At 36.9% G+C, this 26,500-nt stretch overlaps 1 protein-coding gene across 4 annotated transcripts in view; it reads left to right on the forward strand.

Moving 5' to 3' along the window:
* The first annotated feature begins 720 nt into the window (after positions 1-720).
* Positions 721-26,500, forward strand: part of adcyap1r1a (adenylate cyclase activating polypeptide 1a (pituitary) receptor type I) — a 41,077-nt gene continuing 15,297 nt past the window's right edge. For 2 of the 4 annotated variants that reach the window (XM_067452755.1, XM_067452756.1), the window contains exons 1-4: positions 723-928; positions 3,063-3,166; positions 8,996-9,101; positions 19,950-20,057. In XM_067452755.1, the coding sequence (XP_067308856.1) occupies positions 3,071-3,166; positions 8,996-9,101; positions 19,950-20,057 (310 nt within the window). In that variant the 5' untranslated portion in view covers positions 723-928; positions 3,063-3,070. Of the gene's footprint in view, positions 929-3,062; positions 3,167-8,995; positions 9,102-19,949; positions 20,058-26,500 lie in introns of all 4 variants that reach the window. The other 2 variants (XM_067452753.1, XM_067452754.1) reach the window with 2 other exon arrangements.

A 26,500-nucleotide genomic window follows, 5' to 3' on the forward strand; every position in this document is an offset into this window, starting at 1 on the left:
ATATGACACTATCATCCATAATCAAATTAACCTCTGTCTTGGAACAATTCAATTTTTAAAAAATGGTGCATCCATGTTTTTCTGCACACTCTCTGAGAGAATTGTAGAGATGATCATATTTGGAGCTAATGTAAATTTGAGTTTCATCGACATAAAAGTGATAAGCTAAGCCATATTTCCAAATGATTTGCCCCAAAGGAAGCATTTAAACGCCTAAAAGACCCAAGACGGACACCATAGCAGACAGAATAATTATGAACAGTTTTGGTGAATGATGGTGAATAATGATGGTGAATATTAGTAAGCGATTGGTAATATAAAATTAGTATTGGAAAGCAATATTAGTGATGATGATGAATAATGGTATGAATTAACACTAGCAACCACAAATCACTGTTGGTGAATAATGGCGAGTGATGGTTTATTTATAAGAATGTTCGGTGTTGAAGAGAGCGATATTGGTGATAATAGTCAGTAAGTTTATTCACTAGTAAATGCATTAGGCTACTATAGTAACAATTAGAAATTCAAACAACAACAAGCGTTGAATGCATAATGCCAACTGGTGAAAAATTGTGGCATGTGTTGACTGAGGGTGAATTGTTCGGGGATGATGATGAATAATGGTGTGTGATGTTTTAATAATGTGAGTTGTGTTCAGTGATGCTGGTGTTCCTCAGTGCAGGTGATAGTCGGCAGCAGCAGAGACTGCGAGGGAATCACCGAGCACACACACACACACACACACACACACGCGCGCGAGCTCTCTTCGCCCTCACACTCCTCTAGTGCTCTACAGACCTTCATTACTCCAGTCTGTCGCGGTGAGACGCGGATGACAAAGTTGAAATCGCAGGTGCACGAAGCGAACCGTCCATTTGCAGACGTTATAAAGAAGGAGGATTATATCGCGTGCCCTTCTGTGATGGTGAGTTTGTTCTTCTTCACGTTTCTTCAGTCATTGATCGCAGTCTAGCGCTACAGCGATACACTGAATGTGGGCGACCTCCGTTCACAATACGACTGCAAACGACATGTTTCTCATTCGATTCACGCGTGTTTTAATCATTAATATACGATGAGTGAATATTCCGCGGAGGTTATTGCCTTTGTTTGATATATGCTCAGGCGTGCAATTTAAAGATGATTTATGGGTTATAATGTACCTCTTTATCAACATCAGCACTTTAAATGCATCCAAAACATGTTTGACGCATAGTATAGGAGTGTTGTTTTTTCTATAAATTATAATGTGTGAATCTCACGAAGCTTCTTTCTTCTCACGAAAAAAAAAAACATAAAAACGAAATTATATTAGCATACATCACTTTTTCCCCCCACCTTGACCTTATTTTCAAGACCATCACAATTGAGTGTAATGCAGAAAATATATTGATAAATTGAGGCTGCGTTTGTTATTCTACCTTTAACGTATAGCCTGATTTAAATGAAATAAAAAACTGTCCAGACAGGATATAATTCCATTACTCTATTACAGTAATGAGAACCGTCCCTAAGAATAATGAAAATTACAGCCAAACTCAGAAGTAAAACATCTTGTGGCACTGGCAACTATAGGAAGGAACAATGTGACATAAACATATGCAAAAGCATTATGCTTTTTATTTTATTTTGGGGTGAAATATGATCTAAACAACAAATGCACTGATTTGAACCAAACTCATGTGCGTCTTATGCCATTTACAGCAAAGCACCAGTGTAAAGCCAATAATCAGCCAATTCTGATGGATTCTCTCATGCATTAGGTCTGTTGTCTTTCTCTAACGCCTCACACCATCATCAGTAAATCAATCCAGATTTCTGCAGTGAATATGAAGGCATGCAGTGAGTCACAGCACACTGCCTTCACATGCATGCAAACGAGTCCAAGCACTGTATGTTCCCTTTCAAATGATGGCCTCAGAACCAATCACATGCATAGTAATGACCTCTATTTTGTTAAACATTCTCACACACTTTTGACCTTGTAAATGTTTGGCATCATGTGAAGTACTTTTTAGATGCACACTGTGTTGGTTTAGTGCCTAAAATGTGATGCTTTCCTCTTTGTGTTATGTTTTTGTGTAGTGGAAAAGATGCCTCGCCATTAATAGGCTACAGCAATACAGTAGATCACAATAGCATTAGCGTTATAAAAATACACAAGAACATACCATGTTAAATGACCGTCGTTATCATTGCCAGATGCTATTTTCTCTTTGCTTTAAGACACAGAGCCCATTCAGAAACAGAGCCGTGTTCAGCCCTGTGCTTCTCATTATGATGGTTATCAGAGGCTCTGTGTGTGTTTTGCATCCATTTAAAAAACCTTCTGTTTGATTGACACTCCACTGTCTTTCTCTCCTTGAAGTGCCTGTTTGCATCCCATAGGGTTACAAAAAATAGTACGGAGAACAGTGCATTACAAGCAAAAGACATTTTCTACAATAGGAGAGCTCAGTGAATGTAAAGCATTCACGTTCAACCAGAGGTTCAGTGGGAGGGAAACACTTTTCCTCTTAAATCACCGGTGTCGTAGAAATCTTGTTTTTCTGATCTTGCAGGATAGGAATTCTACAGTTGCATGTAATTGAATCTGTAGTCGTTCCGTGTGTTTTATTTCACTATGATTCATCCATTTATTCCTTTTTTGGGATCTAATAAAGATGAGTAAGACAGCGGCGGCTCGGAGACCGCAGACTATCCTCGCACAGGTCTCGTCTTAAGGGTTTTTATACCTCCTTAGATGCGCTGTGGATCAGTAAATCTGGTCGACACACACTTCCCGTAAACCCCTCCCTCCACGTCGTTCCTGCGCACTTCAGCGATCAGAGATTTGATTATTTGAGATGGGCTTGTATTTAATAAAGAATGTAGGGGTTTTGGTTTTGTTGTTGTAGGTCCAGACTGAACATCAGCTACTCTGGTGCAGTATGTTATGATATAGTAGTACTGAAGCAGCTCTCTCTCTCTCTCTCTCTCTCTCTCTCTCTCTCTCTCTCTCTCTCTCTCTCTCTCTCTCTCTCTCTCTGTATTTTAAAACAATACACCTTCTCTTTTAGGCTTTATAATGCTGTACGTGAGATCTCTGGGAACAATCGTGAGCAGAATGCATAGACACATGGCAAGAGTGTCTTTCCTCGTCCTCTTCCTCATCATCAGCCTGGTAAGAGCAGAGACAATCATGTATTTGTGTGTGCTTTGGATTCGCATGGTTATATTTAACAAATTTGACGATTAGTGACGTTTGTATGGCAAGGATCTCGATTACGGTTTCTCATTTAATGGGATAGTTCACCCACAAATGAAAATTCTGTCATCATTTAGCAAATCACCAAGCATATCTCACCCCCCATTGACTAACAAATTAGGAAGAAAAAAATACTATGGTAGCCAATGGGGGTGAAATCCGCTGGGTTACAAACGTTCTTCCAAATCTTTCAGAACAAAGACATTTAAATTTAGGTTTGGAACCTCTTGAGGGTGAGTAAATGATGACAGCATTTTCATTTTTGGGTAACCTATCCCTGCAAATCCAAAGCCATCATATTTAGAGACCAGAATATCGTAGAGACTTTATGCAAGCATCCAGAAAACCCCAGGAACCAGCTTCCAATAAAGTCCAACAGTCGGGTTCCATGTAAAAACTCTCCAAAGAGAAACAAATAAATGAATTTTAACAAATAGATGATAAGCCTTTAAAGACATACCGTGAGCTACAATGTTGTTAATCAATAGTATTTGCTTCTGTTGAAGCCATCAGCCTGGATTATTTCAACTTAGTTTTAAAATGATTACGTTTAACAGTAGAAAAACTACAATTCCCATGATGCTGCACAGAAAATTCAACCAATCAGAGTTGAATTGATGTTGAAAACATGCCAACAAACGCTTTGCCCATTTTGTAATCAGGTTGATATCCCTACTACACTCTGAAAATACTTAAATATTTGAATATGTATGCATATTTTGCTGTAACTTAAAATACACTCAAACATAATGTAATATTACACTTTATTAAACACAATCAAGTCTCCCCCTTCTCTTTTTGCTCAAAAATACATGCAAAACACTTTTACATATAAAATAACAACATTTACTTGCTCTTGATTTTGCCATATGCAAATCATGCTGGAAACTAACAAGCCCCGCCCAGATTCAGTTAAGGCAACACAAATCATTCATTTTTTGTATGTATTGATTTTAACTTAATTCTTAATTTTATTTTATTCTTTCTCTCCCTTTGTAGCAATTTGAGATGTTCTTTAAAATGTAAATTGCTTTATAAATAAACTGTATTATTATTATTATTATTATTATTATTATTATTATTATTATTATGTAACACCACTTAAACTGATTAAGTTTGACATCAATTCGACTTATATTTAAGTAGATTCAACACAACTGACTTTGGACAAAATGTACAGCAATTGTGTTGCTTTGGTTTATTTTAATTTAGCAATTTGAACAAGTTTGAACAATAATTTTTTCAGTGTATATTGTTTTCATATATAATCACTGTTTTATATATTTTTAGTTTGAATGCACTGTTCTCAATGCTTCAAGGGATTGTAGTTCTTTCCCTCACTAAAGCTGTTAAGTACAATTTTCATATACTTTTTTTACAATCTTTTCAAATCAAAGTTTGTAATGTTGTGATTCACCTCGTTGCTGATTGGCTTGGTTCAATTATTTAAAATAATTTGCTGAGAATGTTTTTTGAAAACTGTATAGTTCACCAGTGTCATTTTAGTATTTTTATACTATTGTAGTTTATACTATTATAATTTATAATATTATAGTTGTTATCAACATTTTGAATTAGCTTAGCTTGTAGAATTCTTTTGTTTTCATTTTAATTTGTTAAATTTGTTGTTAATTTGTTGTTGCTTTTGTAATTTTTATTGATTGTATCTTTTTTTATATTACTTTTTATTTCAGTTTTAGTTTTCATCTCTGTTTGGTTTTATTTTCTAGTTTATTGTCAGTCATATATATATATATTTAGCAGATTTTATGATGCTAAATTATACACTCACCTGAATGATTATTAGGAACACTATACTAATTCTGTGTTTGACCCTCTTTCGCCTCCAGAACTGCCTTAATTCTACGTGGCATTGATTCAACAAGGTGCTGAAAGCATTCTTTAGAAATGTTGGCCCATATTGATAGGATAGCATCTTGCAGTTGATGGAGATTTGTGGGATGCACATCCAGGGCACGAAGCTCTCGTTCCACCACATCCCAAAGATGATATTGGGTTGAGATCTGGTGACCGTGGGGGCCATTTTAGTACAGTGAACTCATTGTCATGTTCAAGAAACCAATTTGAAATAATTCGAGCTTTGTGACATGGTGCATTATCCTGCTGGAAGTAGCCATCAGAGGATGGGTACATGGTGGTCATAAAGGGATGGACATGGTCAGAAACAATGCTCGGGTAGGCCGTGGCATTTAAACTATGCCCAATTGGCACTAAGGGGCCTAAAGTGTGCCAAGAAAACATCCCCACACCCTTACACCACCACCACCAGCCTGCACAGTAGTAACAAGGCATGATGGAGTCATGCTCTCATTCGGTTTACTCCAAATTCTGATTCTACCATCTGAATGTCTCAACAGAAATCGAGACTCATCAGACCAGGCAACATTTTCTAGTCCTCAACTGTCCAATTTTGGTGAGCTTGTGCACATTTTAGCCTCTTTTTCCTATTTGTGGTGGAGATGAGTGGTACCCAGTGGGGTCTTCTGCTGTTGTAGCCCATCCGCCTCAAGGTTGTGTGTGTTGTGGCTTCACAAATGCTTTGCTGCATACCTCGGTTGTAACGAGTGGTTATTTCAGTCAAAGTTGCTCTTCTATCAGCTTGAATCAGTCGGCCCATTCTCCTCTGACCTCGAGCATCAACAAGGCATTTTCGCCCACAGGACTGCCGCACACTGGATGTTTTTCCCTTTTCACACCATTCTTTGTAAACCCTAGAAATGTTTTTTTTTTTTTTCATTTAATTTTTTTATTTTATAGATTTAGTTAGTGATAAAACCCTGGCAACCACATGAAAAGCAACACTTTAGCCACTCAGGACACCTTAGAGATAGCTGAGTGAAACCAACTGGCAAAACACACTAGCATTGATTTTTTTTTTTCCTTTAAAGGTAAAGCACATCCTGTGGTTTTGAAGATACATGCAGCTACAGTTCTGTGAAAAATGTTCTGTTAGTTCTCTGTAATTTCCCTATGGTGAGGTATTAAAGATTAGAGCATCTTATCTTTAATGTCATTTGTATTTGTCTTTTTCAAAGAAATGCAACTTTGTAGAAACGGAGGGTTTTGATGGTTTGTGAATTTCATTGCTAAATAGGTAAAAGTCCATAAAAATATTGCTCAGATTACGCCTTTATGTCTTTGAAAGTGTAATGAGGTATGCAATTTGATTAAAATTTCAACTTTGTCTGAGGTTTTTCTCCTAAAATTCTAGACACAAATGAGACAATTATTAACATAAAGTAAGAGTTTAGAGCTATAAAAATGAAAGTGGACAGATCAGATCATTCGGCCTCGGAAGAGTTTGATGATAATCATCTGAGAAGCTATAGCTAAATTCTTGATCTAAGAGGAATTGAGATCTCATTTGTGATTTTTCTATAAAACAAGAAGTATGTATTGCCACTTGGATGTATATCATCTCTCATTCCTAGAGGCAGAAGCTCAGCATTTCACATGCATGTATTTATTTATATACTGAGTCAAATAAATGCAGTGGATTCACAGAATCTGGTCAGCAGCAACACAAATGGAAACATCACTCATTGAATTATTTGTGTTTGGGAGGTTTTATTTTTGATGGAATGCAGACAGCAGACAGGATCTTTTTAGATCTAATCCTTTTAGAGATTTTGAGGTCTGACCCGACCCTTACAATTAAGGCTTATTGGCTTAAATGTTTCAAACGAAGGCAAAACTAATGGTTAGGCGACAAATAAATGTACAAAATGTTTATATATCTAAATATATAATGCTTCATTGTGGGGGACATTCCGGTGGAGAAGATAAACCAGTTTAAATTGAGATTTTGTCTCATACATTGAAAAAAATGTGTGTTGGATTAACATGATTTAATCATGTACATCGGTTCCACATGAATCAATTAAGTTAAACAAACATGATTTGTTCACATAACTTCAACATCATGGAATGAAGTCATTTTTAAGTAACCCAGTCGTCGCTACCATGAAATGTAATTACTCATATCTTGATATAGGACATTGGTCATATCGCCCACCCCTAGCTTTACAATACATTATACATTTTTGGATTTTCATAGAGTGACGTTTGAATAACCACACATTTACACGTTACTCAGAGCATGTATTTTCACTCAGTTGCAGTAGGAGGTAACCATAGCAACAGTTGGCTCCTCAAGTGCTTTCCATTAGGATCAATGGACAGTACATCAGTTTACTTGGAGATTTATTATAGATTTAATTTGTCAAAATGTGAAATATTCTTGTATGGAAGTTAGTGTGTTTTTCAATGACATGTCTATCGTGTGTTTACTATACTTTTTAGTCTTTATTTTGTGTACAGCCTTAATAGCTCTATTTATTTATTTATTTGTTTATTTATTTATTATTAATTAATTTATTTTATTTAGTTTTTTATAGCTGACTTTAAGAGCTTTGCTGAAAAATTCGTATGCATTCGTACTGGCTGCACAAATGCAAAATAATGTCAAAAACAAACTAAAAACATACAAGCTCATTTAATTTGAACCCTAACAATTTTGCTGTATAATTCACATCCCACTATACAGACAAATCATTGTTTAAAATTTTTGTCACAACATTTGATACAAGAGTTTGGCAGAAATGGGTCCAAGAAACCTCATCTGAAGCGCACGGCGCAGATGCCCTCACGGCCTGAGTCCGAGTCCCCTTTTGCTAGTTTAAACGAAAAGACGAAAAAACGGTCTGTGCTCCAGGCGCATGTTTTAGGCATAACGCGCAATAAACCAATTAGAGTCTCTTCTCTCTTCTCCCATTCACTTTAAAAGGCAGTTGCGCGTGCACAATGGCGGATTCGCTATTTACATGACGGAATTTTTGAGTGGAAAGACTGAACGCTTTAATATTTAATTTGTGTGCTGCTGCGCGTCCCAGTGTGTGTAATAAGTAGAGCATTGTGCACCCGTCTATAAGCACATATAACTAACGCGCCCTTTAATTAACTGACACAAAAAATACTACACTCTATTGACATTAGATATTTGTTGGTCAATGGTGCAGTCGGTTTCAGCTCCTCAAAATAGCAACACGCCAACAATGCGCCTGAACACACCTCTTTTTCAGACCAGCACACCCATGGGTGAACCGATGGGCATAAATGCATATGCTATTTAAACAATGTGTCACTGGATGTGAAAATGATAACTGCATCGGGCTGAAACTTGTCTCGTCTGGCGTCTCACCGGGTGTATTATAGGGCCCTAAGTCTTCTTGTTGGTTACAAATGAATATTTGGTTAGATGTGATATCAAACCAGGTCATACCTGCTAAATTTTGAAATGTAGTAGCTGGTTTGGTGCTGGCTCTATGTGGTCTAGTTCTAGGACAACCGCTAACCAGCTTGATCCACCTACAACCATTTAGAGCAGGTAGAAACCACATAAAATGAGCTGGATATTTTTATTGTTGTTGGATAGCTGGATTTTTACAGAGATGGATATTCAGTCCAGCAAAGTATCAAACCGACAGAGACAGAAAGAATAAAACTTTTTTAGAAAATAAAGTCTGTGAATTTTTTTTCTCTTTTTTTTTGTTGAGGTAAATGAACCAGCACAGATTTTGCAGGTCTATTTTCATCTTGTTTACTGTATATACAGGCACATTGTTAGTGGAAACATTTTTGTGTGGTTTGATCCTGTCTGCTGCTGCTGTTTGTTAGTGCTGTTCTGGTTTATTGATGTTTTTTTTAATCTGTTTGTTATTCCAGATGTGGCCCATACATTCAGAGATCTCTAAATGTGTCATCAAGCGTGAGGAGGAGAGATGCTTGGAGCGAATCGCGCTACATGACCCCAAAGATGACGAAAAGTTTGGTAAGCGAGAGCAAAGACTATGGTCACGTTCACATGGCAGCAGAATACAATTATCAGCAACAGTGAACAAAGTAATAGTGGAGAGCGGGGCACAACCTAAGTTAACCTCAGTTTGTGTAAATCCACTCGGGGTTCAGAGTATACATTTTTTCCCGCATTAGTTTCACACGTCTAGTACAATTATGTGGTTTTGTTTCATTAATACAGTTTATACTTTTATCTTGAACCCTGAAAGAGTGGAAGTGAAATGTGACAACATGCCCCATAGTCGGCATAAGCCCCGTTTCCACCGCAGGAACTTTACCCAGGAACCAGGAACTTTGGGTGGTACTTTGTGTGTTTAGACCGCAGGAACCAGGGTCTAAATGAAGTTCCGGGTAAATATTTCCCCCTCCAAACGGCCCTGCTCGCGAGGTAGTACTTTTTCAAAGTTCAGGAACTTTCGAGGGCGGGACTTGGGCGCTGAACATGCTGATTGGTTTAAATCAAGCACCATTTTATTTCAACGGGCATTTTTAAAAGTCTTGCGAGGTTCAGTCTCGTTCAGTAAATATCAGTCTTGCGCTCTGTCTAATGGCGCGCGCCACGTAATGTCCGTAATAGCTGATAATAATATACATTGTCATTTTAAATCTAGCTTTACAAGCTTTCTGAATATGCTGCATGCTGCTGCATATTAGTGCTCTTTAATGTCGTTGTTAATTACCTTAGTAAACCTATACATAACCAGCAAAAGGAGCACAGCTTGAATCTCTTCCATACTCGTTATTAATTTTTTTTCACCATGTAAACGACCTGACCGATTACTTTTAAGTGTGTGTCCTTACATGACGTGACGGCGCGCGCCGCGCTCATGTTGACAAGAGAGGAAAGTTAATTTTTCGGAGGGGTAAACTTTTTATTTCGTAAGTTATGAAGATAATGTTGGAGTAATGACACAGCGTATATTGCCCCAGGCAGTTTTTACTTTAACTGCGCCTGACAGAAGAATTTTTTTTTCTGAGATGACTATTACACTTTACAACAAATAAATAGCTATAAATAATACTGTATTAGTCCTGGTGGCCTTTAAGAGTTGCTATGGCTACAGTAAACACATTCAGCTGCTGGAGAAAACAGCGGCGACATTTTTGATGCGGCAGACAAACTGCATGTGACAAAATGATTGTGATTGAAAGTCATTCACATGTAAACACCAGATCGGTTTAGATAACGTCTCATGTAAATAGTCCATCTTTCAGTCGGTACACACAAAAATGATTACTGCAGTAAGACATGTCCTTCACTGACTTGGAGGAACAGTCGCGCGCAGTCCTACATCACCGGACTAATCTGCCTAATCTTCTCGGAACTTTAGATCGCGGTCGAAACCCAGACAGTTGCAGGTCTGGGGGGAAGAAAAGTTCCTGTAAAAAAGTTCCTGGTACAAATTGTTCCGGGTATTTTTGGTGGAAACGGGGCTATAGTTTTACATAGTAAAATGACCATATGACAGATTAAAATGTTACCTGATATAATCAAAAAAATATCCAAGACAAACTAAAAGATTTTGTCAATAAATACAATTTTTAACTTTTTAAAATAAAAGAATGCCTTTTTTACCATTAAAAATTAAACTAATTTTGTTTTGTTTGACAACAAACACATCACTAAATACAGCTATACAACATAGTGCAAAACATAATAATAATGAATAATTCATCTAAATAATGTTGATATGGCAACTAGGACGTTTATACACTAAGTTTCGTCATCCTGGCATGTGTGGAAAGTGTTAAATCTTGTGTGTTGCAACTAACCCCGTGTTAGGTTTGGCCCCACGCTCCCCTATCCAGTCCCTGTTTACACCTGGTATTAAGATGCGTTTCGGTCGATCGGATCACAAGTAGACGAGGGAGGCACGTACCGTTTACACCTGGTGTTTTAATCTGTCTCTTTTGTCCACATTTGACCTCTTCTGTCCTGATTTCTTCAAGGGGAGGGATTTATCTGATCTTTCGAACTAATGGATGAAATAAGCACACACAAAAAACATGCTGACGCTTCAAAAAGCTCAAAGAGATCGTAAAGCTAATCCAGTTGAATTGAGCGGTTTAGTCCAACATTTTTTAAAGAGACTCGATCGATTGATGAACAGATTGAATTTAGGCTTTTTCTCATTTAAATTTTGATCAGCAAACATAAACAGAAGCTCAACCGAATCTCTTTTACGCGCAAGAACAAACCTCATTGAATTTAACACATGAATAAACCTCATTGGTTATTGGAACATGCTTGAGCTTCTGTTTACCATGACTGATGTGTGAATTGATGAATGTTTATGTGAATAGTGACCGAATATCTCCAGGAAATTTGTTAGTTCAATTTATATTAGTTTTATGATCTTGTTAGGGTGGTTTGCCTACAGTGGTTCAGACTGCAGGAGGCCTGAAAGACTACAGAAACTTTATCAGCAAGATGGTAGAAAACTGTACATTTCTGGTCTCTTACCAACCACTGCTACCTACACCAACAACAGAAATAAGTGCCCTTACAATGGCAAAATATGTGTGAGACTGTTGCTATAGTGGGAAGATATTGTACTGCAATAGGTAGCACATCAAAGTTAATACAGAACAAAAACTAGCTAGCATGCACATCATCTATAATTGAAAAGTTTTAATGACAATATCTGGTTATGATTACACTTCAAATATTAATAAAAATATATATAAGATGATAATTTATACCATTAATCAAACCCAGCATATATGTATAATGTTACCTGAGAGAGAGAGAGAGAGAGAGAGAGAGAGAGAGAGAGAGAGAGAGAGAGAGAGAGAGAGAGAGAGAGACAAGAGGAGGCAAAGAAAAAGGGACTCATGCAGAGGAAAAGAAGAGTCAAAAAGAAGTGATAGAAAAAGAAGCCCAGAGCAATAGATCAGTCTTCTTTTATCCCTTCCTTGACCATGTGACTGAAACCCAAGAGAGGCATTCAAACTGACCGATCAGATAATTACAACTTCCCCAACCGTACTAAAGGTGTGACAATTAGACCCCCTACAGGGCTTGATGCACTATTAGGAATTCATTTAGGAATTAAAAACAGTAAAGCAAATGTCTTTGTTCAGTTTCAAACATCTGTGATTAGTTTCAACCCTACAATCCCTTCATGAACTTTTTGAAGCATCAAAGTCGTAGTTGCGTACATGTCAATGTTGGGACAGAAAGATTTCGATTTTATCAGAAACATCTTCATTTGTGTTCTGAGGATGATTGAATGTCTTACGGGTTTGAACGACAGTAATCATGACAGAATTAACATTCTGGGATGTACTATCCCTTTAAGACCCTGTAAGAGAGTCAGAGAACTGCTAAATCATTTTTTTATTCATTGAAATGAACAATTTGAGCCATGGAAATGAATCGAATCCGTTACAGTGTCGCATGTATTCCATGTATTCTGTACTTCCTAGCTCTTTCTTGCTATCAGAATTTTCAAGGAATGAAGTAGTCATGATTCGCCATCTCTTCCTCACTCAGTTAACTTGAACTTGCATTCATTAGGTACATTTTGCTCACCGTGCACTAAATGTGTCATCCGTCCCTATAGAGGTATTCAGGTATTGTGGTAAACAGGAAGCAGGGCTGTGACACCTGTCAGCAATTACAGAGAAGAGAAGTTATTTTTGTGAGAGCTGGAGGACTCGTACAGCGAGATGTGGATAAATGGGCCGAGAGGGGAAGAGGAAGATGGAGAGAAAGCACTTTGACTCTGACTCATATGTTTACAGCCTCAAGGACACTCCAGATAGTTCGGACTGCTTGGAGCAGAAAATAACAGTTTATAAAGTGTAAAAAACAGCTCGAGTTGCTAGAAAGACTGAACCGTAACATTTTTGCATGTGGAATAATCAGTGCAAAAACCTGCATGCTATTCAATGACCATCATGTGCTGGTTAAAGTTGGATCGCACCTTTTCTTTTCCGACATCAGCCTTTTATCTTTAGACGTTTTCAGATGTAGAAAAATGGCAAGATATCTTAGGCAAAAGCTGTTTACAACCATTCAAAAGTTATTTGGGCTGAGTATAAGAAATTGCAATTTTTGCATGGACTCTGCAGGGATGCATTACATTGATAAAAAAATGAAATAAAGTAATTTATAATTTAACAACAATTTTGATGATCTTTCTATTCATTAAGTAATTGTGAAACAAATCAATTTCTTGAACATTAATTATAATCAGAAAAGTTTGTTGAGCAGCAAATCATCATATCAGAATGTTTTCTGAAGGGTCGTGTGACTGAAGACTGGAGTAATGATGCTGCGAATTCATCTTTGATCACAGATATAAATTATATTTTAAAATATATTACAATAGTAATATAAAATGTTTTGAATTCTACTGTTTTTACTGTATTTGTTAACAAATAAACACAGCCTTGATGAGCAGAAGTCTTTAAAAAAAAATTACAGAAAAAAGTAAGACTTTATTCTACAGTGTCCTTGTTACACGTTACATAAATGTACTGTAGTAATAACAGTAAATGATGTATAATTACATGCAAATTATCCTCAACCTAATTACCCTTCATTAATATAAGTACTGAACTATACAATTACACTATAACAATAATGACACCTTAAAATAAAGTGTAACCTAGAAAAATCTTACCAACCCTAAACTTTTGAACAGCAGTGTATATATAAAAAATAAACTCTGTAAAAATAGGGCACAATGTACTGTATAAATATGAAGGAATTTTCCGTATTGGTTTTTTAACCTGTATTTTGAATTACACATTATATTAGTTTGTGTTTCAAGGGTTAATGGAAGTTTCTGTAAAATTACTGGATAATGTACTGGCAGAAAATAACCAGTACATTTTGCGTTTTTATTTTTTACAATGTATAAATAAACCTATAAAATGTTTAGTAACACTTTACTTAAAGCCTTAATATATTAATGTATTGCATGCCTTGCAATGCACCTTATATTGCATTGAGTGATCTAATGAATAATTGTAATCACATTTATGATACATTTAAAATACTAATCTGCTAACTGAACCTCCCTTTGAAAATGTTATATAGTACCTTCCACCGCTCGAGGTCACTTGACACATGACAAACAACCAATTTTAGATGCAACAAGGATTTTTTTAACTTTGATGACAATTATTAATAACGCATTATAGCGTACATTATTAATAATGCACTATACATAAAGGCTTTAATTAAAGTGTTAGCAAAGTTTTTCCCAACAGTGTGCGTAAGAGAGAGTAAATGCGACAATGACCTTAGATGCATAAGTAATTTCAACTTAAATTACATTAAACCAGCTTTAAGAAAATGATCTGAATCTTGTATAACTTTTAAAAAAAAGTTTTAACTTTTAAGTTGAATTAAAGTGTTAGTGAAAAGTTTTTCCCAGCAGCTCCAAGTGAAAAGTTTTTCCCAGCAGCTTTTAAATTGAAAATGCACTGTGAAGAGCAATTTCAACAAATGTGATGTAAAAGGAGGTCAAATGTTTGGCTTGGTGTGTTCAGACACATCTCCTTTTTCAGTCTCACTTCAAACCCATTAAATTCTTGGCAAATTGTAGCCGTCCAATCAGCGTCCTCTGGGGGCGTTTAAGCTAATTAGACGACAATAGTGCCCTCAACCGCAACGAAGAGCAACATGCTAACCAGCAGAGAATTAGGCGTCAGTTTCGAGATATGTGAACACCATTAAAACGGCAGTAATTGAAGACCTTGTTAAATTGAAAGCTCTTGCTGGGGAAGAATGATGTTGTAGCTGCAAAAATACTCATGATCACTTATCGCTGACTGACATGGTTTTAGTGAACAACAGAGACCTGCAATTTACACCTGACTTTAGTGTCTGAATGCTTTTAGGGGCCATGTGTGTGTGTTTCTGAGATGGTCCAGAGTGTTTTGGAGGAATGACCTCTGTGTGCAGCCTGTTTACATCTGCTCCATTGATCCTCGGCCTCTCCTGTTCCTTAAAGCACAGCAGGCGCAGACAGAAAATCATTCAGCCGGAAATAAAACAGCCACGTTTGCAAGAGGGGGGAGAGAAGGAGATTGACAGATGCATACAGAAAAATCAAGTGTGTGTGAGAGAGAAAATGCGACAGAGAGGGAAAACAAAAGAGATAGTGAGCAGAGCGATAGTGTCATTTGAGCCATGAGCGTAAGCAACACCACAAATAATCATCCATTTTGCATGCCCTTGACAAATGTACAAGCAGAATCAACTTTTTTTAAATCCTGATTCATCATTTGATTGGGCTGACGAACAGTTATTACACTGCCTTAAAAAATACCGGCTTAAATATTAGTTGAATCTTGTATAACTTATAAAAACATTTTTGTTACTAGAACAACATTTAATTGAATTAATTTTATTTCAATGATAACACCAAAGGAACTAACCGTTTCTACAGCATCTAATCTTTAATGTTAATCTCAACCTTTACTAATACATATTTTAGATTAAAATTTGGATCACTTAACATTATCGAATGCACTGAAATTACATGAACAAGAACCAATAAAGCCAATGTAAAAAAAAAATTCACAAGATCTTAGATATCAAATTTTAAGGATGATTTTAACACTTGTTGACTTAAATGAATGCATAATGAGCTTGTGAAATTGTCATTTTTGTATTATTTATATACTGTATTTTTATTTTACTGTTATAGCATTTATTAATATTTTGAATTAGCTTTTAGTTTTATATTTCCAGTTGTCACTTTAGTTTTAGCAATTTTGTCTCTTAAATATCTATATATATCTTACATTTAATTTAATGTCAGTTTTAGTTATTTTAGAACTTCAACTTATTTATTTTAGTTAGCTGCAAAGGCGTCATTTCCAAATTTTCATTTTTATAAACTTTTACTTATGTTTTTAATCTAGTGCATATTTTGGATTTTATTTTAGCTGTAGGCTATGTATTTCAATGACCCAAAGTGATTTTTAATAGATTGATTTTAGTTAGGATATACTGTTTCATCATCGTTGCATACTGAATGCTTCTTTGCATGCTATTGTGCAAAAATATTAAGTATAGTAAATTTATTCTACAGCTTATTCGTGTTGATTTTGTGTAATGTTCTTTAGCATGAATGAAGCTCTAATGACGCTTATGCTAAAACAGCCGCATGCCCTTTGGCTCATGACTCACCGATGACGTCACACTTTGATTAGTCTTTGAGTCCAATCGGTAAAATCTCACCAATAAATCTGATGACGATCTTTGCATTGACCTTTACAGCAGTGAGTCAGTCTCTGATCTGAGCAGATGTGTTCATCTTTACAGAGTCTGCAGTAGAAATGATTCAGAGAGTCTGTATCAGCAGTGAGCACTTTTATCTGTCTGGTTAGTTCGCTGTTCTTCCGTCTCTCTCTCTCTCTCTCTCTCTCTCTCTCTCTCTCTCTCTCTCTCTCTCTCTCTCTCTCTCTCTCTCTCTCTCTCTCTCTCTCTCTCTCTCTCTCTCTCTCTCTTCTGCTGATTTAGATAGCTCTCGTTTGGCCTTTCACGTAATATGCTTTATGTCCAGACTGCTTTGAGATATATGAGAAAGAACATATATGCCACCCGACAGACAGATAGACAAACCTAGCTCTCAGATTCTCAGTCTCCACTTTCCCTTTGAATATTCTCTCGCAGAAGGAACCACGGCGCTCTGGAGACTCTAATCAAACTAAATGTACAGCGTTACAGTTTTTCTCAATTGCTAAAACACTAAAACCCATCGGCTGAACAAATTTCTCAGTTGTCTGAACTCATTTAGCTAATTGTGCAGTCTGTTGTCAATACCTTAAACCATTTCACATGGTAAAACACAATTTGCAGATCTCACTTAGACTTTTCAGCTAAAATCTAAACACATTCTCATTGTCAAGACACATTCAGCAATCTAATGCACATGCCTTCATATGGGTTAACACAAGTGGCAACAATCAAATACAAATGTAGAACACAATGTCATTGATTGAACACAACCACTCAAAACTGATTTAACCTGTTTCAAATGATGAGACAACCAATATAAGTACAGTGCATTGTAGGCTGTATACTGTACAATTACTGTAACAAATCAAATTGCCTTGAACATGTTGCTTTCCAGTTGTTTACATTAGGCTACTGACTGCTCAATAGATTTTGACTAGTTGCAGGTTCATATCAACAAAGGACAAGTTTGTAAGATGCAGAGTACAGTACTGTAAAAATCAGCCTAATCTAATGAAAATGCATATCTATAGCACAAATTGTATTTATCGTGCGATTTATATGCCAAAATGAGTTTTTATGTGCATATGTTACGCATGCAGTTTTCATGTGCATATGATATGTCCTTAATATTGTGTTATGTGCACATACTCCAAACAACTCAACCTACCCAATAGGGTGACAATGCAAATCATATGCACATAAAAAATAATTGTGCCGTATAAATCGCTCAATAAATACAATTTGTGATGTATATGCATTTCATGAGAATGAGTTGGTAAAAATATGGCTACAAGCAAGAGTAAGAACAAAAAATTGCAAAGCAAAGCAGAGTAGTAATAATTTCTGACCAATTTTGAGCTACTATGGTCACAAGACAATGACAGAAAAATATGAAATTTGTTTTGAGATTACTGTAAAATTTACTTCTGCCTGAGAACTATGTTTTGAACAATGTGTTTTCTATTTTTTGCTGTATTGTTTACTGATTGCTTGATAGTGTTTATCATTTTGATCACTTTGTTTAGGATTTGAGAGCAGTGTTTGATTTTGAACACAGGTAAAACTGTTTTGAGGTGAAAGTTTCATTTTGCAAGAGGAGTCAGAGGTTTTGTGAATAGTGCTTGAAGAGGAGGTTTTGTGTTTAATGGTTTCAGAAAATGGAGCAAGGTGTCAGAAATAGTGTTTAAGCAATTGAGAAAAACTGTAATCAGGCTCTTGGCCAAAGTAACTATGACTTTATTCCATCCTGTGAACAACAGCGTGATTTATTGTTCTTTTCTCATATGAGTTAGCAAAACATCTAACCGCATATTCATGAAATATTTTAATAGAAGTGTTCACTTATGAGTTCTGTGAAATGAGCTGTAGAGAAATGTTTTTCTTTTTTCCATCGTGAGATCCAAGAGGAAAATGATTGCTTAAATGTTGCTTCAATTATAATTCAAATGCAGAACATTTTAGAGTTAGAGTAAATTTAAAATTTATTTGTATAGTATTTTTATGTTTTGTATGAATGTATGCATGTATTTAGGCTATATAAGTATGTGTGTGCTCTATGTGTGTATTGTGTTAGTACAGACGTGATTATGTATGGATGTGTTTATGAAATGTATGTAACTGTGCATGTGTGTATGTATGTTTGTTTGTGTATTATTTATTTATTTATGTGTGTGTGTGTGTGTGTGTGTGTGTGTGTGTGTGTGTGTGTGTGTGTGTGTGTGTGTGTGTGTGTGTGTGTGTGTGTGTGTGTGTGTGTGTAGTACATATGTGTATGTCCTGTGCATCGATGATTAGGTGTAGCCTACATTAAGGGTAAATCCGAAATCCTTGTGGGGGCATTTTTTGGTCCTCATGAGGAAAGCATTTCATAAATCAAAGTGAATATTTTTTTCATTCTTTTTGAAAACGTTTAAAAAAATAAAATGTTCTGATGTTTAGGTTTGTTTTGGGCTGAGAGATGGTTTTTATTATTTTGAGACTTTTGTTTTTATTATTTAATTACCTTTTATTTAGTATTTGTAGTGTTCAGATCTCTGCCTTTAGTTTGAGTTTTGAGTTAAAGATCTGTTCTAAAAGTCTGGAGATGGTTGTTTTCATTCCTATACGTTTGAAAATCAGGGTTAGGGTTACGTTTGAAATATAGTGTTTCGCTCTTGAATATTCTTTCATTATACAATAGAATAAATGAATGAATCATATAGTCTGTCAATAAAAACAGTGCTTTATGTTAACAGACCTGTTGCGTTTCATGTCAAAAGCCGCTGTTGATGTTCTGACAGCATCTCCACGTTCTTTCGTTCATCTTTTGCATCCACTTGTTGCCAGCAGATTGAGGGAGAGGCATTTCTGAAATTAATTCTAGAATCATTTCTGTAATGAGCTGAAGGAAACGAGGAGTCAAATGCAGTTCTGAATGTGATGGATTCTGATCCATATCTCATATTGATCATGTTCATGTCTTCTGGCAGGCGGTGAGTCACAGGAACCCGTGCTGATGCCCCCTGCTGGTCACATTCACATTCACCTTGGCTTCCCGTCAAGGGCTAATCTTAGAAAGGCTTCGGTATAATTGAGAATTAAACAGAGACATCTGTTATACTGTCAGGAGTCCAGATGTAATTTGGCATTGGTGTTTTCAGGAAGACTTTGTTTTATATGCAAAAGAGGTTGTTTTGAATGCTGCTTTGTTACAAAAGTTCTGTTGTGGTACAGAAAATATTTCAATAGGCACGATGAATGAAACTTTCCTGGAATCTGTTTCCAGTATTGAATTATAATAATGGTTCATTTGTTAACACTAGTTAATACATTTTGAGCTTTGTGTTTACATTTTTACATTGTTTTAACTAACACTGACAACGATTAATACATTTGTAAAACATATTGCTAACTGTTTGTTCATTAGCGAATATTAACAAATAAGACCTTATTGTAAAGTGTTTTCAATTTGCTTTTGAATTAATATTATAATCAAATACTATGCTATTTATTAGGTACTCTTTGTCGTTCAGATTTCTGGTAAAAGCAGTCCAACACATTAAAAAAAACTAGCTCCTGTCAGATGGACGGTGTAATAATGTCGGTGTAATAATGTGATAATTGTTGTGTTGTTTTCAGAGTGTCCGTGGGAGTGGGACAATCTGACCTGCTGGCAGCCGGCCGGTGTTGGTGATGTCGTGGAGGTCAACTGTCCCGAGCTTTTTGACTTCATGAGTCCAGAGGAGGGTGAGAGACATTTATACATGCTGACATTTTTTAATAGGTTGATGTTTAGTATGTATTTGAAAACCCCACTTACAAGTACAAAGTATTGCATAAATACTGCAAAAAGATGAATAAATAATAATAATAATAATAATAATATATTTTATTTGTAAAGCCCTTTTCATAGTTAAAAACAATCCCAAAGTGCTACACATAAAAAAAATAAATAAATAAATAAATAAAAAATAAAAAAATAAAAAAAAATAGTCCAACAGATGTTCTGCTTATTGTTAGGTCAACTTGTGGAACCTTATTGTAAAATGTAAAAAATATTTGGTACCATGGTCCTTTGATATAACATTCTATAGACTAATAATCGGATTTAACTTCATTTTTCCTACCTATATTGTCATACTTAAAAACTAATGTTGGACGTTTGATGGAGGATTTCTGTGTCAAAAATACTCCTTCCGGTTTCTCACAAGTTTCGGAGAGTTTTTTTCGAGTATGGGTCGGCTTGACGTTAATAGAGCGGAAGGTCCTTGTATGGGCCGTACGGGCTCTTCTCCCGGTAGGGTGCGCGCGCGCGTGACTAGAGCGAGAGAGGAAATGCACGCCCATAAACACTCTTTCAAGGTGCAGATCCAGTCATCCGTGAACACTTCTGACACGCCCTATAGTCCGTGCTGCGCTCCACTTTATTCCTATGGGTGACGTCGAGCGACTTCAACGCTTCAGCACAGCATTCCGGGAAGGCAGCGCTGCATTTGAACCGATTTGAACGCAGAAATGACGGAAAGCTTCACAACATTGCTTCAGTCGCGTCGCAAAGTGGATCTCCACCGTGGATCTCCACCTCCACAGGACTTCACCAAATCATACCAAAGAAGTGTGTTTTTAATGGAGCGGTCCCAGCGATAAAGGTTCGGTCCTGCTTTGGAAGCAGCCGGTCAGTAAAACTGCCTCAAATGTCTGTGCTGTTGGCTATCACCGCGTGAGTAAACCTCAGTGAACGACACAATCGCGTGCTTCATCATTCAAATGCGCTAACGGACTCCATTGTTGTTCTCTGTATAACGTTACACTTGTCTGACGTGCAAAACTGTTTTGCTTGCTACTGCTAAGGTTTAGTCACATACAATAGTCCATAAACCGAATCATGTCCTCATAAACTGCCAGTAAACTCACACAAATGTTGACAGGCCACTAAATACAGTCCATACCACAGAGACGGACGTCCTGCTGTTGCTGTTTCTCCTGTTCAATTTATTTCAGCCTCCGAATGATTCTGGATCATATCTGTATTAGCTGAGATAGCCATGGGTTTCTCCACGCTTCAGGACGTCACCGCTTTGCGCACTCATCATTCTTTAGCTCCGCCCACTCGATACGCCTCCAGGCGCTTGTTTTTTTCTGGAAAGACTCGGTACAGCCTATATTTCTTTTATAAATATAATAAAACTAAAGACTTTTCGGAGATATGAAGGATGCAATACTACTCTATAGGTACTCAAGATTGACATGAGATTGACTGAAACTGAGTGTTTCATCCCCCCTTTAACATTTTTTATTTTTTGCACACCAAGAGTGACTATGAGCATGAAATTGTCTAGCTATGACATCTTGTTTCACAAGAGTATAAATATGAGGTAGCATAAAGCCAAATTCCCTTCATCATTCATCACAATGAGTAACTCCAAAGAATATAGTTCTGATGTGCAGCAAAAGATTGTTAAGCTTCACAGAATAGAAAGTGTCTGTAGGAAAATAGCTAAAGCATCGGAAATCCCCATTTCCACCATCAGGGCAATAACTAAGAAGTTCCATACTAAAGATATTATGAATCTGCCTGGAAGAGGACGTGTCTATATCATCCTAATGCACGGCGAGGAGGAGAGTTTGAGGGGACAAAGACTCTCCAAGATCACAGATGGAGAATCGCAGAGATTAGAGGAGTTTTGGGGTCAGAAAGTGTACAAAAAAATATAACAACCATTACATCACCACATGTTTGGGAGGGTTTTAAGAATAATCTTCATTGCTCATCCAGAAACAAACTCCAGCATGAACAGCACGAACAGCAGGAACTTCAAACCGGACCTGGTTCTGTGGTCAGATGAAACTATAAACAGAGCTTTTGGCTGAAAATCAACCAGATGGGTTTGGTGCAAACAGGGATAAAAGCACCCCATGTCCACGGTTAAATATACTGCTGGATCTTTAATGCTGTGGGCCTATTTTTTTGCTGGAGGTCCTGGACATCTTGTTCAGATGCATGTTATCATGGATTTTAGCAAATACCAACAGATAGAAAATCAAAACCTGACGGTCTCTGCTAGAAATCTGATAATGGGCCGTGGTTGAATCCTCCATCAGGACAATGATCCAAAACAAACATCAAAATCAACTCGCAAATGTGTCACGTAACACAAAATGAAGCTTCTAACCCTATCCCTGACCTGAACCCTAATATAGAAGATGAGTGGCTGAACTGAAGAGAAGAAGCACCGACAGATATCTGTGAATCTGAAGGATCTGGAGAGATTCTGTAAGGAGGAATGGTCTCTGATATCATGTCAGGTGTTCTCCAAACTCAGACTCAGAGCTGTTATCTTAGCAAAAGGAGGTTGTAAACAGTATTTAAACATCAAAAGGATAAACAATGCAGATGTATTTTTTATAGACATTTTTGATCATATTTGCCAGGGGCGCCTAGCCTGACAAGCCAGACCCACATCAAGATGTTTTGTCTGGAAACTCACCATAGACAGGGCTCAATCTGAGGGGCGGATAAACGGTTGTCTTTCAAACTCCCTCTGCACGCGATAGGATAGCGCTACACCAACCGGAGCAACGAAGGTGAAGCAGAGCTCGCTGACTGATTAAACATTCGCCGTATCCGGTCGGCTAAACTCTGAACACATCTTCCCTTCTTAAGAATGACTTCAGTGCCGTTCTTTGTTCTTTTCTCAGAGGAAAGCTTAACTCCAAGTCTTCCGGAGGCGCGGGCAGAGCTGATTCGAAAAACCGCCGTTCGCCAGTTTCTGTGTTGCTAGAAGCACGCAAACGCGACTCAGCCGTCGTCATTATGGCCCCGCCCGCCGACTCTATACACGATGTGATTGGGCCGTCCAGATTCTGAGGAATACAGCTCAGAAAGGAATTGAGAGTTCCTAGACCACACTTGCGGGCAAATTAAATTTGCTGCCGCTAGGGTGCGTCTAGATTTCTAGGCTAAGGGGCGCCAATAATTCTGACCACCAGGGACGTGCACAGGATTTTTGAGGGGCAGTTGCTCTGACCTAAAAAAGACCCCCCCCACCCCCCCCCCACCCCACCGAAACCACCCCCCATCATCTGTCCAATTACATATTATTGTTATCGCCATTATCATTATTATTTCAATGCCCCCTAGTGGTATTTATGTTCTGTTTAGGAAAGCTGTTTAGTGGGGCTATTTTTTTGCAGGGGGGTCTGGGGGTTTCTCCCTCAAGAATTTTTTTTATTTCGTAGATGTGATTTCCTGCATTATGGTGCGTCTGAGGCCATTTCCCTTGCCTATACCAATAAAGAACTCAAACCAGTCAATATCAATAGTCTAATAAAAAAAGACAATATTAATTTAACAGCCATCAACAGTTTATGATCGTCCGTTTGTTATACCTTTCCGACAACGTTAAGTCTCACCCGACAACCCCAACAATCTCCTTCTAGTGCCCCTCATGCAGGCTCAGCCAAGACGGTTAGAAGGAATTTGGGGGCCCCAAGCAAAATGGACATGGCTAACTTTCTACAGATTAACGGGTAATGATTAAAAAAAAATTGTAAAACTTTAAGAAACCATTTTTAAAACATCTATAAACATTACATAGATAGACAGACCAATTTGGGGGCCCCAAGCAAAGTGGACATGGCTAACTTTCTACAGATTAACGGGTAATGATTAAAAAAAAAAATTTGTAAAACTTTAAGAAACCATTTTTAAAACATCTATAAACATTACATAGACAGACCAAATATTCCTAACACTTTGTTAAGGGTTACTAGTTGGTTTGTAAACTGTCTATAAACATCATCTGGATGGTTATTATAAAGTTGCAACAGATGACTATAATACCTGTTAAATAGTTAATAAACAGTAACAGTAAAACATGTGGGTTGTCCTGATACTGTACTTCAAAATGCAACAGTGTAAAAATTGCCACACAGAATAAAGTAACTGTTCAAGATCCATTGGTAACTTATAAAAATAATATCATATTTGCAAAAACTGTTACTACCATATATCCCGACACTAGCACATTAAGATAAGCTATGAAAAAAAAATCATGTTCCTCTGCCTCTTTCTGGTTAAATGTTTATAATAATAGTTAATGCTATATTAACTATTCCAGGTTATTTATGCATAGCATAAAAATAGTTAGTTTAGCATGCTATGCCACTTTCATCAAAGGTATAGCAATTTTATGTCATTAAATACGATAAACAGTTATTCTGGAACAGATCTGCGTCTTCCTTATCCCGTTAGAAAACATATTACAGTATATGTAACCATATTCCGTCCGTTCGGAAAAAAAAAAGTTACACTAACGTTAACTGTTCGTTACAAGCAGCATTTGCCGTCATGATAACATAAATATATTTTTGCTAGCCTACCTGCTGCAAAAGTACACAATTTTTGTACAAATAGAGCTATTTTATATAGTGTAATTTATCACTTACCACTATCTTGTTTTTTCTCTTTTTTCTTTTCTGGCTTCCTAAAGCATAATTCGGCTTCATGATCGCCGAGGAGGATTTGTATTTTGCCGGCAGAGATTGCGGTTGGGTGGCTGCTGTCAGCGACGACTGAGAGGGCCCCCTTGAGGGGGATTCCGATAACAGTGTCATTGCACTTAACTGCATTGACTATCAAAGGGGCGCTCAAGCAGTTTGTCGTTGCATTTTATTCTTAACCTGTCGTTGTCTTGAGGCCCCAGGCCAGCTCGGGGCCCCAAGCAATTGCTTGACTTTCACTTTCGGACGGGTACCCGAATATGGAAGTGAATGAGGCTTTGCGATTATTATTATTATTATTATTATTATTATTATTATTGTATCTAGGCCTAGGTGAAATTCTGCATCCATTGTATGATTTTTTTATTTATTTTTTTCCACCTCGGAAGGGCAACGTGAGTCGAGAAGGGCATATGGGCAGTTGCCCGGGCAACCTGAGCAACCCCCCTGTGCACGTCCCTGCTGACCACAACTGTATATTACAGTTTTTCTCAATTGCTAAAACACTAAAACCCATCGGCTGAACACATTTCTCAGCTGCCTGAACTCATTTAGCTAATTGTGCTGTCTGTTGTCAATACCTTAAACCATTTCACATCATAAAACACAATTTGCAGATCTCACTTAGACTTTTCAGCAAAACTCTAAACACATTCTCATTGTCAAGACACATTCTGCTCTCTAATGCACATGCCTTCATACGGGTTAACACAAGTGGCAACAATCAAATACAAATGGAGAACACAATGTCATTGATTGAACGCAACCACTCAAAACTGATTTAACCTGTTTCAAATGATGAGACACAACCAATATAAGTACAGTGCATTGTAGGCTGTATACTGTACAATTAACAAATCAAATTGCCCTGAACATGTTGCTTTCCAGTTGTTTACAGTAGGCTACTGACTGCTCAATAGATTTTGACTGGTTGCAGGTTCATATCAACAAAGGACAAAGAACGAGTTTGTGAGATGCAGAGTACAGTACTGTAAAAATCAGCCTAATCTAATGAAAATGCATATCTATAGCACAAATTGTATTTATCGTGCGATTTATATGCCAAAATGAGTTTTTATGTGCATTTGTTACGCATGCAGTTTTCGTGTGCATATGATATGTACTTTATATTGTGTTATGTGCACATACTCCAAACAACTCAACCTACCCAATAGGGTGACAATGCAAATCATATGCACATAAAAAATAATTGTGCCGTATAAATCGCACAATAAATACAATTTGTGATGTATATGCATTTCATGAGAATGAGTTGGTAAAAATAGGGCTACAAGCAAGAGTAAGAACAAAAAATTGCAAAGCAAAGCCGACTAGTAATAATTTCTGACCAATTTTGAGCTACTATGATCACAAGACAATGACAGAAAAATATGAAATTTGTTTTGAGATTACAGTAAAATTTACTTCTGCCTGAGAACTACGTTTTGAACAATGTGTTTTCTATTTTTTGCTGTATTGTTTACTGATTGCTTGATAGTGTTTATCATTTTGATCACTTTGTTTATGATTTGAGAGCAGTGTTTGATTTTGAACACAGGTAAAACTGTTTTGAAGCGAAAGTTTCATTTTGCAAGAGGAGTCAGAGGTTTTGTGAATAGTGCTTGAAGAGGAGGTTTTGTGTTTAATGGTTTCAGAAAATGGAGCAAGGTTTCAGAAATAGTGTTTAA

The sequence above is a fragment of the Pseudorasbora parva genome, chromosome 9 (genome assembly GCF_024679245.1).
Source record: "Pseudorasbora parva isolate DD20220531a chromosome 9, ASM2467924v1, whole genome shotgun sequence".
Classification (NCBI taxonomy): Eukaryota; Metazoa; Chordata; class Actinopteri; order Cypriniformes; family Gobionidae; genus Pseudorasbora; species Pseudorasbora parva.